Source organism: Musca vetustissima, unplaced genomic scaffold, assembly GCF_032173495.1.
Source record: "Musca vetustissima isolate MV318-11 ecotype Yass unplaced genomic scaffold, APGP_CSIRO_Mvet_v1 utg17624, whole genome shotgun sequence".
In the NCBI taxonomy this organism is placed as follows: Eukaryota; Metazoa; Arthropoda; class Insecta; order Diptera; family Muscidae; genus Musca; species Musca vetustissima.
Window position 1 is genome coordinate 125,462 of NW_026876306.1, and position 19,786 is coordinate 145,247.

At 34.4% G+C, this 19,786-nt stretch overlaps 1 protein-coding gene across 1 annotated transcript in view; it reads left to right on the top strand.

The window, feature by feature from the left end:
* Positions 1-19,786, top strand: part of LOC133338837 (hemicentin-1) — a gene marked incomplete at its 5' end in the record, with an annotated part of 155,827 nt that overhangs the window by 122,156 nt on the left and 13,885 nt on the right. The window contains 2 exons of the mRNA XM_061546945.1: positions 1,588-1,840; positions 18,534-18,742. Of these exons, the coding sequence (XP_061402929.1) occupies positions 1,588-1,840; positions 18,534-18,742 (462 nt within the window). The remainder of the gene's footprint in view (positions 1-1,587; positions 1,841-18,533; positions 18,743-19,786) is intronic.

Consider the following 19,786-nt stretch of genomic DNA (forward strand, 5'->3'; position numbering starts at 1 on the left):
TCAACCTGACTATTTTGCAAAAACAAAATACAAATGGTATCCCAAATAAACCGCCAACACTTCTCAACATATATTTTATATATAGAAGGCATTTCATACATCTTCTACCTACAAATGACCATTCAAAAGCCTGATGTCGTATTGGGATTTTGTTTAAGTAAAATTCTTCCTGAGTGATAGAGACTTTCAAGAATCTTTTATTAATAAAATACCTCTCGAGGATTTGACCTCTTAAATGTATTCCATTAATGGACTTGTTCTCAAATGTTTTCAATCTATATAATCTCGTTCAAATATATTATATGTATAAAAAGGCCATAAAGGATCTTCCATCTACAACTGACTCCTAAAATGCTTTCCCTTCAAAAGTTTTAAGTCCTTCTGTATGCGACCTCTTGAAGCTCTTTTGTCTAAAGAAGATTTATTAAAGGTATTCTATTGAGCGAGTCCTATAGTAATCTTATCGACTTATATCGATAAAATGCCCTTCGAGCGTCTTATATGTTAAATTTTTTCGTACACCAATAAAAGACCTATCAGGCTCTTAAATTTTCTCTATCTACAGAAAATTCTCCAAATGTATAGGAGGCCTATCACAAGTCGCCCATATATAAAAGACCCTCAAAAGTCTTCCGCCTGATGAGGATAATTTTTAAAGTCTTCAATCTATATGGACTTCTTGAAGGTGTTTAATTTGATGAATGTATTTTTAACGTATTCTATATAACAAGATTCTTAAAAGACCCTTCGATGGTGAAATTTCTTAAATTCTTAAATGTTTTCAAACTATATAACCACGTTCAAGTATACTCTATATATGAAAAGCCTATCAACGATGTTCCATCTATAAATGACCCTTAAAAGACTTTACCCACAAACGTTTTTAAGACCTTCTCTCTTTAGAATAACTCACTAATGTCTTCTACACTTTTTATTGCGAATTTCAACATGAAGATGTCATCAGAGATCTCCTCTGTATATTTTCTATTCTTCTGTTTATAATTACCTCATTAGCCTGCCCCCCTTCCCCTGGGAAGATTTGGCTTTAATTGGATTTCCATAATATTGTTAATCTTAGCTCAGAAATTACCTTAATAATGTATTACACTTTCTCTGGAGTGCTATCAATAACTCTGCCATACATAAGGTGTTGGGTGTCATATTAAACTTCCCCTACTCCCAATAGGTGTTACATAAATATTTTCCATACAAATCTGATTGCAATTAATGGATGGAAATAAATTTTAATTTCATACATACGAATATATAAATCTGTATGTTATCGGCGTCATTTCTTTTTGGTCCATATACATTTACTCTTACCTTTGTTTTGTTGTTTTTGTTTTTTTTCTGATCCCATGCCACCATTGTGACGTATAATTTATGTGGTTGATTCCCAAAACGAAATCACTCATACGTCGTTGTACCCATTTGAAATGGAAAGTGAAAACATTCGCTCCCTTGTTCTCTTTGTACCCTCTCGTAAAACAAATAAATTTGGAACATTTAAATTTATTGAAATTTTGTTGTGTTCTGTTGGGTTTTATATTTTATGTCATTTCGTTGTTGTTTTATTTTTTTTTTCAGATGAATCCATATTGTCGGAGGATCCAACACCTGCCGAAACAACGCATCATGTCAGCGGTAATGGTGTTGCAGCCAGTGGTGCCGGTGCCAGTATAGGCGGTGGGCCCGAAAAACAATCAACACTATTACTATTGGCGGCCGTTGTGGCTATTGGAGCGGTTATTGTGACATCAATTATTGTGGCCGGTATTGTGGTCGTTTGTAAACATCGGCCACGAGCACCTCAGCCACAGGATGTACGAAAGAGTATGAGGTATGTAAAATTGTTTATACCCACATATAAATTAGTCATAAATTATTCTAAAAACAAGCCAGAAACAGAAACATGTGTGATAACTAGTTACCACAAGCACTTAGCAAGCCTCTGAATAACGGCCCTTAAAAAAGGACCTTCCATCATATGTGAAAGGTTGCTCCAAGTGTTGAGCAAAACAAGAACGCCCACAATTCAACCTTAAGTTGATGATTGAGATTTGTGTATTTTAGTTTGAAGTTCCCTTACTCCTCTTCTTTTCGTCTTTTTAAGTGCCTTCATAATGACTAATACATATGTATGTATGCGTCTGTATTCCTCAATGTTATTTATAACCCTGTTTTTATAATTGCCTCTTTGAATTGGAGGCAATTTCCATTTTTACTTTGCTTGTTTGTAGTTAATGGGTATTTCGTTTGTTCCTACGTTTTTCGGAAGTAAGTCGTCATCATCAGCAGGAGTGGTTGGTCTGTTTGCTAACTTCTTCTCCCCTTCCGCTTTCCACTCCACAATATCTAGCATAATGAATGTTAGCAGGACCTGCCAAAGCATATGAGTTAAATTTGCAGGTTTTTTCCCTGGGAGTCTTACAAAAATTTGCAATTCAAATTTTGTCTGTTATAAATTTCATTCGGAGGTAGTAGCAAAAAATAAAATACCAAATGTGTGGTCCAATTTATGCAAAGAGTGAAGATGACTTGGTTTTTGCTGTAATTATTCCCAACGCCAACCCCCAACCCCACCTGTTTTCATTGAAGAAGTCAAATAATAACTTCAACACATTTGATTGTCTTTGCCAGGTTATTTGCATATGTGTGTGTGAGAGTGAGTGTGTGTTTGTAAATGGCAAAAGGTGTTTATTGTTCCATTATTACGTTTGGTGGTGTGTAGATAAGAAATAACTTCATTTAAATCATAAACATTAAATACAATGCTTGGTGGCAATAACAACAAAAAGGGGGAAATGTTCTGAAAGGTACTTGAAGGGCCTGTCTATGTGTGTGACATGTTCTCGAGGATATTAAAATAATTATTTCCTTAAGAAGTTCTTAAACAATTTAAGACACAACTGGGAAAAGTGATAGTCCTTAAATGTCATTTAAGACATATAATTTATATTTGTACAATGCATCACTTTTTTGTACACTGAAGCACCTTAAAAAACCCCCCATAAAATTTTTCCGTAAATAAAGAAGCAATGAAAATCTTACATGGCTACGAAAATATTTTAAATACACACATCCTTTGATTTATCGGAAGAAACTACATTTGAAAAATTGCTTTAGCATATAAAAGAGCCTTGGCAATCCTAGCTTAAACCCCAGCACAAAACCCAGCACAAACCAGTCCTTTTATTGATCTTATCGAAAAAATCGAACATAAGGACCACACATAATCTGACAGATTTTTTTTTTTTTGGAGTTTTTTGACATTTTTATATGCACAAGTACTTTCATTAGACCAATAGGTCTACTAACCTAAAAAAATAATTTTGATTGGAACGAAACCTTCACAAATATTCTTCTTCTAGTAAGCTTTTCAAGGACCTTCTATCAATGAAACGCCCTTCGAGCTTCTGATATGTATAAATTCCTCTGAAATATCTTATGTCCATTGAATTGTCATACAGCACTAGAAGACCAATCAGGCTTCTTAAATGACCCCTATCAATATGAACCCTCCCCAAATGTATTTTATATATTAAAGGCAATTCACAAGTCTACTGTCGATAAATATCCCCTTCTGTCAGATGGGGATCATTTTGAATGGAAAATTCGCCTTGAAGGAATTTAGTCTGAATAATACATTTCAAAGGTATTCTCCCTATAGTAAGACTCATGGGTTTTATATTCATAAAAAAAACTCCGCTAAGACCTCTTTAATGTCTTCCATTAATGGAAATGTTCTAAAATGTCTTCAATCTGTATAATATCTTTTAAATATATTCTATATATAAAAGGCTTATAAATTATATTCTATCTTCACAAAGGTTTGCAGAACCATGAATGGCAAATTTGTACATAAGAGGGTGGTTCGGAAAGTTCTTAGCCTAGCACAAAAACCGCGGGACGAACAAAAAAGTTAAGTGTTTAGAAAAATTCCATCTCTGCCCTCGCACATACAAGTGTAACTCCTTTATAGATAGCAGAATACCTTCAAATGCCTTATATCTATTGAATACCTATGAAAGGTCAGGCGTTAATAAAATTTATATATGTAAAATTTCCTTCAAATGATGTCCATCTATGCAATTCTTCCTTCTATTATAAAAATCCACTTTGAGACCTTATATATTTTGAAGACCTAAGACATAATCTATTCAGCGAAGTCATCGCAAGCTACCTCTATCTATAGAAGCCCTCTAAATAAGACTGGAAATCTTAAGGACCTTCTGCAGACATGACATATTTTTATAGGCGAACTCATAAAGGAATTCTGCATAAGTGTCCCATTGAAATCTCTTTTATATATGAAAGTTTTATCTATGGTCTTTAAAATATAAAATAGCCTCCTATCTTCCAAAGTGTTTAAGGTTTGTTAAGGAGCGTTTTAACATTTTCTACGTCGGTATCTTATGAGCCTTTTGCAGACAATAGAAATTTTGAGTGACTTCTCTCTTTAGATGGACTATCAAAGTTTTTCCCCCAGGTGTCCTTTGAATTCTCTTTTATATATGAAAGGACTACAATAGTATTTCTTCTATAAAATAACGCTTAATAACCTCCTTTTAAGACCTTCTGTCTATTAAGGATTGTCTTACAGCTCTTCTACATATAGGTCTACATATTGAAGGACTTCAATTTAAAGGAGACTTTTAAAAGGATATTCTATTGAAAGAATGCCACCTTGTATTTACAGGAAGAATCTTAAGTGCCTTCTCGACATTTACGGTACCTCGATATTCTTCTCTCTATGAAGATATCTGAAATGTCTTCTGTCTATTGAACTAACCTCAAAAATCATTCAAAATATAAAGACCTTCCCCCATCTATAAGCGAATGCTTTAATGGTTTGTACACAGGGAAAAGTCTTAACGAAGACCGAAAAAGGGATAGAGAGAATAAATCATAAAACCCCGACATATCTAGAAAATATTTTAAAAACAGTAAGGAAAGTAGTAAAGTCGGACTGGGTCGACTATATGATACCCTTCACCACTTTGGGTATATTCTACATATGTATCCTAACAGACGTCGCGTGTTTGTTATATATCTACATCTGAACCGATTTCAGGGAAACTTGCCAGAGACATCATTCTAGACTTAATTCAGTACCCTACACCAAAATTCGTGCAAATCGAAAGATATATAAGGACTTTGGTGCACCAATTACATAAAATCGGACGAAAATATATATGAGAGCTAGATCTAAATCTGAACCTATTTTCACGAAACTTAGCATACGTCATTCTAGACTTAATTCAGTACACTATGACAAATTTCGTGCAAATCGAAATATATATAAGGACTTTGGTACACCATTTACCTTAAATCGGACGAAAATATATATGGGAACTATATCTAAATCTGAACCGATTTTTCCCAATTTCAATAGGGTTCGTCCTTGGGCCAAACAAATGAGCTGTGCCAAATTTCATCCAATTCGGATCATAAATGTGACCTGATATTTGTTTACATGCATAAATCGTCTCAGAAAGTGATTCTATGCATATTCTCAGAAGGAACCATGGGTCTATCTCGGTTATTTTTGCCTGTAACAAACATATGTACAAAGACACCACACTGTGGTACAGGGTATTAGAAGGGTATAAAAATCCCCTTTATTAGGCCTGTGAAAAATATTCAAAAATTCTATAGCAGCTCATCTCAAATGTTTTCTGTCCATTGAAGAGTCCTCAAAAATCATTCGAAATCATGAAGGCCTTGATTTTTATGGGCAAACTCTTCAATGTTTTGTATACAGTTAAAGTTTGAAATATGGTGTTATTATGCCTCAAAAAATAATTTAATAACATTCCCGGAAAAAATATGAAAAAAAGCCTATTACCCGACAAAGACTAAAAACATATTAAAAATTCCCACTTATGACCTGGAAAAGATGTATATAAAATCGATTACTATTATGACCGTATTTATACCTGGAAAAATATATATGTAATCTTCTGGGTGTGTAAAAAATGGTCCTATGGAAGCCGAAATAGAAACATTGCTTATATTTTATTTAGAGCTCCGAAAATTGTTTTAAAAAATTAAAAATGAATTTAAATCATATAGATTTAATATAGCAACACCCGTAATAACAGCTACACATATGTGTCCGCCAATTGCGTTTTTAATGGACTTCATATGTTTATTTGTCTTCAGAATGCCTTGGATATGAAGGGTACTTTTTACATGTATACCATTCAAATATCTATAAAGTATAAATAACAAATGTTTTCTTATCCAATCATTTCACTTCAAAAAATTCTGACTAAACGTGATTTTTTTGCAAGAAATACATTTCCAAATTGAAGCCATAGTTTTTCAATATCCAACAAAAATATACCCCAATTAACTAAGAATAAATTATGCGTACCACCACTCATTAAAAATTAATATTGAACAATTGATTCATTACATATAACTAACGCCAAAAGATTTATTGGTAGCCACTAAAACTAAATTTAACCATTTATTGTTCTAATATAATACCTTAATGCAATGTATTGAGTAACTAATGAAGTAATGGGATGGGAGGAAGCATGAGGAAAATGAAAAAAAATATATAACAGATAGTTGGCTTTCCCTCTACCCCAATACCAAGAACTAGGAATAGCCAACTTTCCTATATAGAACTAATAACCAACCCCTAACCAAATACACAAGCTGTCCATCTCTGTCCGTATATCTTCTTCATAGAAAGTCCATCCTTGGCAAATTGATTGTAGAGTTCATTGTTTAACTTCTCATACTTTTTGTTGCTGTTTTTTTTTCTTTGATTTATTGCTATTTCATACCTTGCCAGGCAGAGAATGTGATGAGCTTAATTAAATTAATTACTCAATAGATGTAGCTGAGATGTTAACAGCAACAACAACAAATACAAAACATAGAGATATTCCCCCCACACACACTCTCTCGCACTCTATAGTTTCGTGATGTGAATATATAAGTTAGGTATTTCTACCACTACTATTACAATATGGCAACAACGTGATGAACAAGTGTTCAATTGGTTTTCCATGTTGTTGTTAAAAGTTTTTGCTGTTGTTGTTGTTTTTGTTTGGTAATATAATTAGTTGTATTTTTTAGTAAGACATGAGCACAACTGAAATATTTTTTATATAAAAAATCAGATTTTTGAGATCAGATTTTTTCTAAAGGAAAAAGGACGATACTTGTCTTTATAGAAAATACGCCCCATCTGTTGAAAAAGCCGAGGTTTTTTTTTCTATAGAAAAAAAACTTTAGTTGGTGGCGTCTGATGTTATCTATAGAAAATAAACACCTCATGTATGGAGGCTTGATTCAACACCTTAATTTCTGATGTCTGACTTCTTTTCAATAGAAAAACACAACCTCAGCCATTGAGGAAACAATTCTTCTATAAAAAAAATTAAATTTTAAATTAGCTTTTATTGAAAATTGGCTTTAATTCAATTAATTCAATTAAATTATCCCTAAAAAATAACAATTGAATTTATTTTTGAATTTTGGTGTGTGATTATGTGTTCATGGTTCAGATACCTCTAGGCATTCGAGTAAAATAACAAAATTTAACATTTTACAAAAATATATGCATACTTTAGCTCATTGTATAATGGCATTATACCATAGACAGACGACAGCCTTATTTGCTTTAAAAAGTTCTTAATTTGAATTAAAATTTACCCCTGACAGACGAGAGTTTCTGCATTTATGAACCAGTTTTTTGTTTCAAAACTATTGTTTGTCTGTGTGTAGGAAGAAAATATTGACATTTCTTTACAATATTTTTTAGGATTACATCTTTTTGAAATTGATACATGGCAGGAAGGAAAACTAACAGCTATAATGAAGATAAAACAGCTCCAAATTTGAAGAAATGTTGAATTTTGCCTTTATTTTTAATTTTTATTTTCGTAAACGTAAACAAATTTGACAACAATCAATTTATTTTCTACAGCATTGCCATATTGAAATTGCTTAATTCAGTATAAATTCAGTTTGATTTTGTGCATTAACAACACATCAAAATGAGGATAATGTACAAGTTAATTTGAATTAAGGCTGTTAATGCAAATTAAGGCTGTCGTCTGTCTAGGCTATTAAACTCTGGTATTGAATTTCCAAAAAATTTATTTTATTGTTTCAAGATTTAAAGTCATCGGCAAAAATGATAATTGGAAACAATTTGTTTGCAGACACCATTCTAGGAAATATGTCTGCAAATATTTGCTTCTATGGGGGATATCTATCATCATGATGTTGTTCATGATAGATGGTATTGAACAAATTTATGGCATAAATATGACAGATGATTTAAAATATTTTCTTGTGAAATTCTGAGAATAGATGGAGTGCACATTCACAATACCTAAAATCGAAACTTTTAAACTGGTTTGCTACAAGAAGAAAATAATTAAATATGACCAGTAAGGAAAGTAGTAATGTCGGGCTGGGCCGACTATATGATACCCTTCACCACTTGGGTATATTGTACATATGTATCCTTACAATTGTATGTCAATGTTCCCTCGAAGGAACATACTCATGTCTTTCTGCAACCTATGATTAATTTCATTTCATTCGGGTAGATTTAGAGTCGTCTGTGTAGCATGGGTCAAATTTATGGAAAACAATTTATATACATGCTATTCGGTACGCCGCACTGATTAAAAATTAAACTCAATCAGAAACCCGTTCGAAATACATATGGAAGCTAGGGCTGCATCTGCACCAATTTCAACAGAACCCAATAACGTCATTCAAGTCTCAATTTGATACCTACTTACTTAGCTGGCTTGTTACAGCACGGTTGTTCCATAAGCCGAGCTTAAAAAAGATTTCCAAGCACGTCGGTCTTGTGCGCAAATCCACCAATTTGGAAGACAACGTTCCAGGATGTTGTTTTCTACTTGATCTTTCCATCTAATTCGTGGCCTTCCCCTTCTACGGTAACCATCAGTAGGCTCGTTTTTATATGCCTTTTGAGCTGGGGCATTCTCATTCATCCGCACAACATGGCCTAGCCACCGTAGTCGCTGCAGCTCAATACGACTGACTATGTCGATGTCCGCGTATAAATGGTAAAGCTCGTGGTTCATTCGACGCCGATATTCACCGTCGGCGCAGATTGGCCCGTAGATCTTTCGGAGAATTTTTCTTTCAAACACCCCAAGAGCAGTCTCATCTGCTTGCTCAATTCGATACGTTGTGCCAAATTTCGTGTTAATCAGACAAACATTAGGAGTTTGGTGCACCATTTACATTAAATCGGACGAAAATATATATGGGAGCTATATCTAAATGTTGACCGATTTTCACGAAACTTAACACACATTATTCTAGGCTTAATTCAGTATGCTGTGCCAAATTTCGTGCAAATCGAGAGATATTTAGGGACTTTGGTGAACCATTTACCTTAAATCGGACGAAAATATATATGGGAACTATATCTAAATCTGAACCGATTTTCACGAAGCGTAGTACACATCATTCTCGGCTTAATTCAATACCCAGTGCCAAATTTCGTGCAAATCGAAAAATATTTATCTTAAATCGGACGAAAACATATATAGGAGCTATATATAAATATGAACCGATTTTCACAAAACTTAGCACACATCATTCTAGACCTAATTTATTAGGCTGTGCCAAATTTCGTACAAATCGAAAGATATATAGGGGCTTTTTTGCACCATTTACCTCAAATCGGACGAAAATATATATGGGAGCTATGTTTAAATCTGAACCGATTTTCACGAAACTTAGCACACATCATTCTAGACCTAATTTATTATACTGTGCCGAATTTCGTACAAATCGAAAGATATATAGGGACTTTGGTGCACCATTTACATTAAATGGGACGAAAATATATGGTAGCTATATCTAACTCTGAACCGATTTTTTCCAATTTTAATAGGGTTCGTCCTTGGGCCAAATAAGTGACCTATGCCAAATTTCATCCGATTCGGATCATAAATGCGACCTATGCTTTGTTATACCCTACACAACTATGTTGTCAGGGAATAATAGATTTGTACAGCCCAAGAGTTTGTAACGCCGCGAAATATTGGTCCTAGACCCACCTTTAAGTATACCGATCGTCATATTTCGACTAGCTGAGTCGATCTAGACATGTGTGTCCGTCCGTCCGTCTGTCCATTATAATTTGTAAACACGATACAGGCCACAGTTATGGACCAATCTTCACGAAATTTTGCATGTAGGAAGGGTTCGGCCCAATGAATGTCCCTATTGTTTTTGGTAAAGATCGGTTAATATTTAGGGGATGAAATGGACCAAATACTTAATTTTTGTCGGGTTTTCTGGTTGCTCCAGAGGCCGCAATTATGGCCCAAACATTTTTACGTGGAGAAGGGGATTGGGCCAAAGAATAAGCATGTCTGTTTTTATAATAATGAACCCTGACTTTTGTGTGAAAAATGACAAAATTTGTATTCTATAGGGTATATATTTACCACTGAAAACATAGACCCGAGAAGTTGATAGTATATCCAAGAGGAGTGGTTTACCTTTAAATTGAAACCAATTATATTGTCGAAAGCCGAACATCACAACACAACCCACGGTGAAGAGGATCTGGACAAGGGGCTGTACTGATTATTATTAACATTTGCTGACCTCTAGCCAGTCAAAAGTGTGCAAATATCGCGAAATATTGCCCAATCTCAGAATATAGAACCACAGAATTTTAGATTTTCATGGAAGTTGTGTAGGGTATCGAATGGTCGGCCCGTCCGACTATACTGCTCCGCTTACTGGTTAAGGTATATTTTTATTTATTTTTATTAAGGAATATTTTTTTCTTTGAATTAAAAAAAACTACTTTCTTTTAAAATGGTAATTAAAAATTCAAAATAAGATATTTGTAAAAAGGTGTACGTATTTTCAAAAAAATCTAAATTCCTTTCTAACTAATTGACAAGTTTGTGGCACGGCAAACGGAAATGAAACACCTAGGCAATTTTTCAATTTACTTCTAAAAAAACACTTTCCGACACACTTACTTTTTCCATAAATACCTTTGTAATGTAGAAGCTATACTTTTCAAAGGATATTCTCTTCTAGCCATCAAAGCAGCTGTAATGTATTTTATTTTTTATTCACACACACACGAAACACCTCTTCGTTTTGTGTTGTTATAAAGTACATCTTAATTACAAGTTTATTATCCGTTCACTCTGGAAACGTTTTATGAGAGTTGTTATGAGGCAGGAATAAACTTGGAGATTTGTAAAAAAATAATAAAAAAAAAACAAAATATAAATGTATGTATAAAAGTGTGTGTGTGTGTGTGTGTTTGGCATAATTTCCTTTATTTTAATTCATTTCCTTTTTAGTGTTTGTTGGGTGATTTTTTGTTGCTACTTCTGTCAGTGCTGCCGGTGCTGGTAATAAAGACAAGGACTTTTAGTAGCAACAAAAAAACTTTTTTTCGGAACTTCCTTTTTAATTTGTTTAGAGAGAAAGTAAGGTCTGTCTTACCCACCGACCAATAACGATGACAACAAAATTTGCAGACGACAGCAGCAACGTTTATTCGATGCTAGGCCAGTTGTAAACTACAAGGCCATAAATAGACGTTAATAGTTTTATTTGCAACAGACCGAGCCAAGTAGTGTAGTGAATTTCATGATCAAGACCATTATTACACACGTTGACACAGAGAGACAGTTACACACACCCATGCAAAACAAGGCTAGAAAATATTAAAATCCGTGTTTCAACAACAGCATTAAATCTGTGCCCTCATCTTCTGGTCTTCATCATCATCGCAGGCAACTAACTGTGTCACATTAGCCAAAGGCGGGGGAACTTCTCTGGGTCTCTTTGGCTATCTGGAGAATTTGCCTTCAAGTTATGCTGCTACTCTGTTGGCTGGCTGGCTGTTGGGATGCTTGGTTAGATCCCGGCTATGCGGCAATAACTTTAAACTAAACCGGACTTGGCAACAACTACATTTTATGGTGATTGAAAATTATGAGACTTTGGAGAGTGTTGGCAAGGCAAATGAATGTCGTAACAATTGCAATTCTCATTGCTTGGCTAGTGGTGTTTGTGCCATTGCCATTTTAATGTTGTCGTTATTATTATTGTTGTTGTTGTCTCGTCGACGACAAATGGCAGAACGACCAAGGAATGAATGAAATATTCCTTGTAAGTAGAATGAATGGTTATTGTTGTTGCTGTAGCTGGCTATGTAAATAGATTTCGTTTTTGGGTTTCATAATGAGCTGTCATGGTTTTAAGTTGTGTGTGCGAAACAAAAAAAAAGTTGTTATAAAAACTTGTTTAAGCTCAAAATCAACCAGAAATAGCAAACTTGAGACAAACTATATTTAAAAGTTTCATAAAAATAAATACTAGAAAATTACAGCGAAGTAGGTCATGGGGTTAATAATTTGGGGTTTTTCCTAGACACTCCAAAATTCGATTCGCATTAAATTTATAACAGTGAATTCAGTAGAAATAATTCAGTAAAAAATAAAATTAGACGAAGGAAGAGGCGTGGATTTATTAACAACATTTTTTCAGTGTGGAAGAAAAAGCGTAGATTTTAAAAGATATTTCCAGGATGGAAGAAGAAGCGTGGATTTATTAAAAAATATTTTCAGGGTGGAAGAAGAGGCGTGGATTTATTTAAGAACAATTTTCAGGGCACAAAAATAGGCGTCGATTTATTTAAGAACATATTTCCAGGGTACAAAAAGAGGTGTCGATTTAGTTAAGAACATTTTTCCAGGCACAAAAAGAGGCTTTGATTTATTTAAGAACATTTTTCAAAACAGAATAGAATATTTGTAGGCGTATATTATTCAAAGAATATGTTTTAGCCCTGAATTTTGAATAGTTTTGGTCGTGAATTTATTGGACAGTATCTTAAGGCCTTATATAAAGGCCTTAACAAGAATATCTTCAGTCTTGGATTTTGTAACGAATATTTTTGTGATATTTCACCACACTGTGGTACAGGGTATTATGTCTCTGTGCATATGTTTGTAACAGGCAAAAGGAAACGAGATAGACACATGAGAGAGAACATGCATAGAATCACTTTTTAAGTCGATTTATGTATGTACGTCTGTCCGTCCGTCCATGTATTTTTTAACAAAGTACAGGTCGCAGTTGTTTTCCGATTTGGATGAAATTTGGCACAGTTCACTTACTTGGCCCAAGGACGAACCCTATTGAAATTGGGAAAAATTGGTTCAGATTTAGATATAGCTCCCATATATACTTTCAACCGATTCTAGGTAAATAGTGCACCGAAGTCCCTATGTATCCTTTGATTGCCATGAAATTTGGCATATCATTCTGAATTAATCCTAGAACGATGTGTGTTAAATTTCGTGAAAATCGGTTCAGATATAGCTCACATATATATTTTCGTCCGATTTTATGTAAATAGTGCACCAAAGCCCCTATATATCCTTTGATTTCCACGAAATTTGGCATAGCATTCTGAATTTAGTCTAGAACGATGTGTGTTAAACTTCGTGAAAATCGGTTCAGATTTAGATCCCGTATATATTTTTGTCCGATTATAGGTAAATAGTGCACCATAGCCCCTATATAACCTTCGATTTGCACGAAATTTGGCACAGCGTACTGAATTAAGTCTAGAACGATGTGTGTTAAACTTCGTGAAAATATGTTCAGATTTAGATATAGCTCCCATATATATCTTCGTCCGATTTAAGGTAAATTGTGTACCAAAGTCCCTAAATATCTTTCGATTTGCACGAAATTTGGCATAGCATTCTGAATTAAGCCTAGATTTAGATATAGCTCCCATATATATTTTTGTCCGAATTAATGTAAATGGTGCACCAAAGTCCCTTAATATCTTTCGATTTTCACGAAATTTGGCATAGTGTAGTGAAATGAGTTTGGAGTGATGTGTGTAAAGTTTCCTGAAAATCGGTTCAGATTTATATATAGCTCCTATATATTTTTTCTTCCGATTTTATGTAAATTGTGCACTAAAGACCCAAACTTTGTCCGATTGCCACACAAAGTTGTACAATAAACTGTAGTTAATATAAGTTAACCTCTGCCATTCTCATTGAAATCGGTTCAGATTTTGATATAGCTTCTACATATATATTTTCATCCGATTTTACAAAAAATTGACACAAATTTTGCACAACAAACTAAAGTTTTTAAATGTGAAAAGTTTTGAAATCGGTGGAGATTTGGATAGAGCTTCCATATTTTTTCGCCCGATTTTAGGTAATTTTGTCCCATTCTAAGAAGCAACCCTATATCTGAACAAATGAAAAATTTAGTATAGGTTGCAGAATTCGATGTCTGTTAGCATTCATCTGTTGAATATACCCAAAGTGGTGAAGGGTATCATATAGTCGGCCCCGCCCGACTTTACTACTTTCCTTACTGTTTTTTTTTTTTTTTTTTTTTTTTTGGAGCGAAGTCTTCGGATTTACTGTATATAAATGTAAACCCTTTAAAGACGTAGAAACGAATGCATTAGATGCCAATATTCTCAAAGAAAGTGAATGCAAACATTTTCCGATCGATTTTTTTAAAAGATTTTTTTTTATTAAAAATTGTATGCTACCATTTTTCCTATAGAACAAATTTGGTAATTTCTGAGGTCTTTGTTGACCACCAATAAAGAAACCACATCTAAAGCATCAAACAGACAATTTCCTATCCCAATACCTAATAATTGTATCTTGTTCAGTTATTTGATTAACTATCGCCTTGGTGGCGTGGCATACCATGACATTATTCACAGCATGACCCATAAATAACGATGACTTCCATTACCACCGTTGGCGGCTTTTGTTGTTTTTCTTACAGCAGAATCTGCAGAAAACAGGATGTTTCAATTTATCGGAGGCACTAAATCAAGGCCAGTTAGTTAGCTAGCCAGTCAGCTACCAATGGCTATTGTTTATGGCTTTGTTTCATCTTTGAACGCATTCCCTGCCTCCTTTCTTTCAAGGTGTAGAGTGTGACCATTGTTGTTGTCGTTGTTGCTATTGTTGTTATTCTTGTGTGTCATCGCTAATTGGATTTACTTATCGGCTGGGCACAATCTAAATTTCAAATTAAATGAATTGTGTGAGTTCTGTTGTTATTTTTTCCACTCGATGTGTTGTTGTTCTTGGAAAAATGAAAGGAGTGTGAAAATATAAAAATACACATTCTGTGATCTATTTTTGTTGCTATTGTCTTTAATCTGTTGGATTTTCCGGTTAGGGTTACCAATGGCAATAGGGGATATTGTTTTTGTGTTATAAAGTGGATAAATTGGAGGATGATGTATAATTCACATGTGTTAGTGTAAGAAAGTCCGGATGAAGTGTGTGTGGGTGCTAAGGAGACACATGTAAGCCCCGTTGCTTGTGTGTGTGTGTGTGTGGGCGCATCATCATTTGTTTGTTTTCCCATTTTCCACGTTATTTTTGTTGGCAATTATCACTGTTTGGAGTAAAATCCCATCACCAAGATAAGATTTTGTTTTGTCAACTGTGTTCGAAATGAATATTGCTTCCGGTAAAGCAAACACACACAAGTTCCGTTATAGCCATATTTCTAAGAACACACATATATATATATCTGTGTTCATATGTGTGTGCATATACATCATAACCACCACACATGTGTCAGTACAAATATGTATAGTATACTTATATAGCAGCAGCAATTTTGTCATGATAATAATTCGTAGAAATATTTATGCCCTATCCTTTGGAGGACACTCTTAAAGACATTTCAATGAATTATCTGGGGGAATGTAACCAATTTTATGGACTTTCGCTTTATGGTTCAACTACTTTCCTAATTGGCTATCATTATTTGTAAACAGTTCGGAATTGATATTCTCTCTCTGGGCTCTTTTGCTAACCAATAACATGGCTGGCCTATAACTTGAGTTATTAATTAGTAGGTTCGGTTGTCCTGCTGTTGTTGATGATAACTGTATCGCCATGAAATTGTTTATTGGTAATTAGCAATCAAACTCAATATTGTTGGTGTTGTTGTGGTGTAGGATGAATGTATTAGGCGAATTTATTAGGGAAGGACACCACTTCCTTACTCAGGCAAATGACTTGGGAATTGAAAATTCAGGAAATAGTGTAAAGCTAAGGAATTTAATTACACAAATTCAGATTTGGGACTTTAACTCTGACACATTATAAGACAACAATAGATGCCCTGCAGATCCTTCGAAATACCCAAAGAAATATTCAACGATTTGAAAAAGAAATCCACTTTCTCTTGCCAAAAAAATTTAATAAACCTTCGAAAATTCCAAAAACAAAAAATAAACCACATCGATGTGAAAGCCATCACAACAGTGATATCATTATGTCTAACATGCAAAAATATATTTAGATATGTATGTGTACGTTTGAATCAGAATATCTAATTTACACTGACATTACTAATTGTCTGTCATGTACTTGACGTATTTAACAATACATAGACACCCACGAAGCCAGACGCTAAAATCGTTTAGATAATAAACCAAGCAAGAACCACAAAGAGAGATATGTGAACTGTTTCGAAATGATCAAAACAAATATATTAGGGTGGAGATTTAAACATTTAACCTACAAGACCTACTTTTGTCCTTATGGAGGATAGCCCCTATTAAAAACTACTATAAATACTAATTAAGGCCTCTTGGCTCGCTAAAGATAGCCTCTATAGAGCGACTAAAAATAACTATTATAAGGCTACTGACCCTCGGCTGGCAGAGACAGCATCTATAAACGATCTTAAGGGAGAGGAACCCCTATAGACGACCAGAAGATAACCAATTTAGATTAGCTGAAATTAGCCTATATGGCCCGACAGGCCAGTAAACCTTAAGAAGCGAGCTGAAAACCAAGACGTCACAAAGAACATGGGGCCATGGAGCCACCATACTTTAGGGCCTGCCATTCTTTTGAAAATCCACGCCTTTTAATGGAGCCTGAAAAACTCCACGCTTTTTAATGGAGCCTGAAAAAATCCACGCCTTCTTTTGAAAACATACACTTTCTAATGGAGCCTGAAAAATCCACGCCTTCTAGTGGAGCCTGAAAATCCACGCCTTCTAATGGAGCCTGAAAAATCCACACCTTCTAATGGAGCCTGAAAATCCACGCCTTTTAATGGAGCCTGAAAATCCACGCCTTTTAATGGAGCCTGAAAGTCCACGCCTTTTAATGGAGCCTGAAAATCCACGCCTTTTAATGGAGCCTGAAAGTCCACGCCTTTTAATGGAGCTTGAAAATCCACGCCTTCTAATGGAACCTAAAAATCCACGCCTTTTAATGGAGCCTGAAGAAATCCACGCCTTCTAATGGAGCCTGAAAATCCACGCCTTTTAATGGAGCCTGAAAAATCCGCGCCTTTTAATGGAGCCTGAAAAAATCCACTCCTTCTTTTGAAAACATACACCTACTAATGGAGCCTGAAAAATCCACGCCTTTTAATGGAGCCTGAAAAAATTAACGCCTTCTTTTGAAAACATACACCTTCTAATGGAGCCTGAAAAATTCACGCCTTCTAATGGAGCCTGAAAATCCACGCCTTTTAATGAAGCCTGAAAATACACGCCTTCTAATGGAGCCTGAAAATCCACGCCTTTTAATGAAGCCTGAAAATACACGCCTTTTAATGGAGCCTGAAAAATCCACGCCTTCTTTTGAAAACACACACCTTCTAATGTATCCTGAACAATCCACACCTTCTAATGGAGTCTGAAAAATCCTTCTTTTGAAAACATACACCTTCTAATGGAGCCTGAAAAATCCACGCCTTCTAATGGAGCCTGAAAAATCATCTTTTGAAAATCCATCCTAATATTTATTATAAATCCACCCTAATATCTCTCCCAGTGTTTATTTGTCTAATGCCTATTTTTGTTAAAACCACGTTCAGATACACTCCTTGATATAAATATAACCACAAAGGCGGCCGCCCATTATTGTGGTGCCCGCATTTTGTTCCCCAAAATAAAAATGATTCCAAACAACAACAACAGCACTGTCTGCCCTGGTTTATTTGTGGTAAAGAAAATCGGAACGAGGAATGAACGCGCGAACGAAAATTATGTGGGAGACATGTGTTGTATACGTATGTATACAATAGATATGAGTGTATGTGTGTGTAACCTCAAAACAGATTATGTTTATTGTACTTTTGTGACTCATTTCCGTAGAAAAAAAAGAAATGTTAATAGTAGTAGATTTTTTCAAAGAAAAAAGAAACCGCCGTGAAGTATGCATTAATTTTAATGATTTGTTTTGTCAACATCGCCACACACATACTTATGTATTTGTATGTATGGAAATTGAAATGACTGTGGTGGTTGGCTGATGGATGGGGGTGCTTTAAGTGGAAGTGACAGTTTAACTTTTATTTTTCGGAATGGCAATTTGCAGTGATTGTTGGTATGGTGTAAACCAGGTTGTTGACATAAATTTTAAATTCCACAATATTTAATTCTAAACATTAAATTTAAATTCTTATTTAATATGTTCTTGTTTCTCATATTTCAGACCCGCCCGCAGCGATGTCCCATCCATGTACATCGAGGAAGAAGAACTGAATGACGAAGAGGCTGCCATGGGCACATCCCGGGCTGCTGAAATACGAGCCCGCATAGCACCAATTAATATGATGCCACGCTGCAGTACAAGTACAGCGAGCAGTCAGCATCATTATATCTCCGAAGGTTTCATACAATATGCCCAGCCCAGTCTAAACGGTAGGATACCACAATCTATATTGAAAAAATTGTAGCCATAGCTTTCAATTGTTGTTGGTTTAAATTTTTGCAAGCACAAAATTTTGTTGTAGAAAAAATTAAAAAAATACCTATAGTAGTTAATGTAGTATTAGTTAGTAGAATTTAATATAAATAAACAAAAAATATTTAACAATTAAAAATTAATTTGTTTATGCCAAATGCTTTTGTATAAAATTTCAAAACAATTTTTTTAAGCTTCCCGCACTTAAATCATTTCATTTTATAATCCATTTTTATTTGTAAATTTAATTTCATTTGTATTTTCGTCATTCATAAGCGTGTGATTGGATTTTTCTATATCTCCAATATCAAAGTGTACAAATGTGTATGTGTGTGTTTGTGTTACTGCTCCTGTTGTTTAAATTATCCATTGTATGTGTGTGTGTATGTACGCGACTTTGTTATTCTTAGAAAATATATAAATTTCATGTTTACAATAATACAATTAATTTTAAACATCATTTTATTTAAATTGATATCCTCAAACAGGGGCGTAACAAGGGACTGAAAAACAGGGGAAGAGACAGTCATTACCGAACTGTTTTTTGTAACCCACAAAAATTACTTTTGGGGTTTGAATGCTCAAGAATCCCCCATAGCAATATTAACGCCCCATGGAAATAATTTATAGCGACGCTCCTGCTCCATAAAATATCTTAAATTAACTTTAAATTTGAAACATTTTAAATTAGTTGTCATTTTGGGACCAAATTAATTGTTGAAAGGTTCTCTGCGGACTTTAAACAATAGCTTTTGAGGACAATTTTAAACGATGATTTAAGGTGTGGATTTAAAAATATATATTTTTCAAGGACCAAAAAAATGCGTAGATTTAAAAAATAAAGACCAACAAAAGGCGTGGATTTTTAAAAAAATATTTTTTTAAGGACCAACACAAGGCGTGGATTTTTAACATAATCTTTTTTAAGGACTAACACAAGACGTGGATTTTTAACATAATAGTTTTTAAGAACCAACACCAGACGTGGATTTTTAACATAA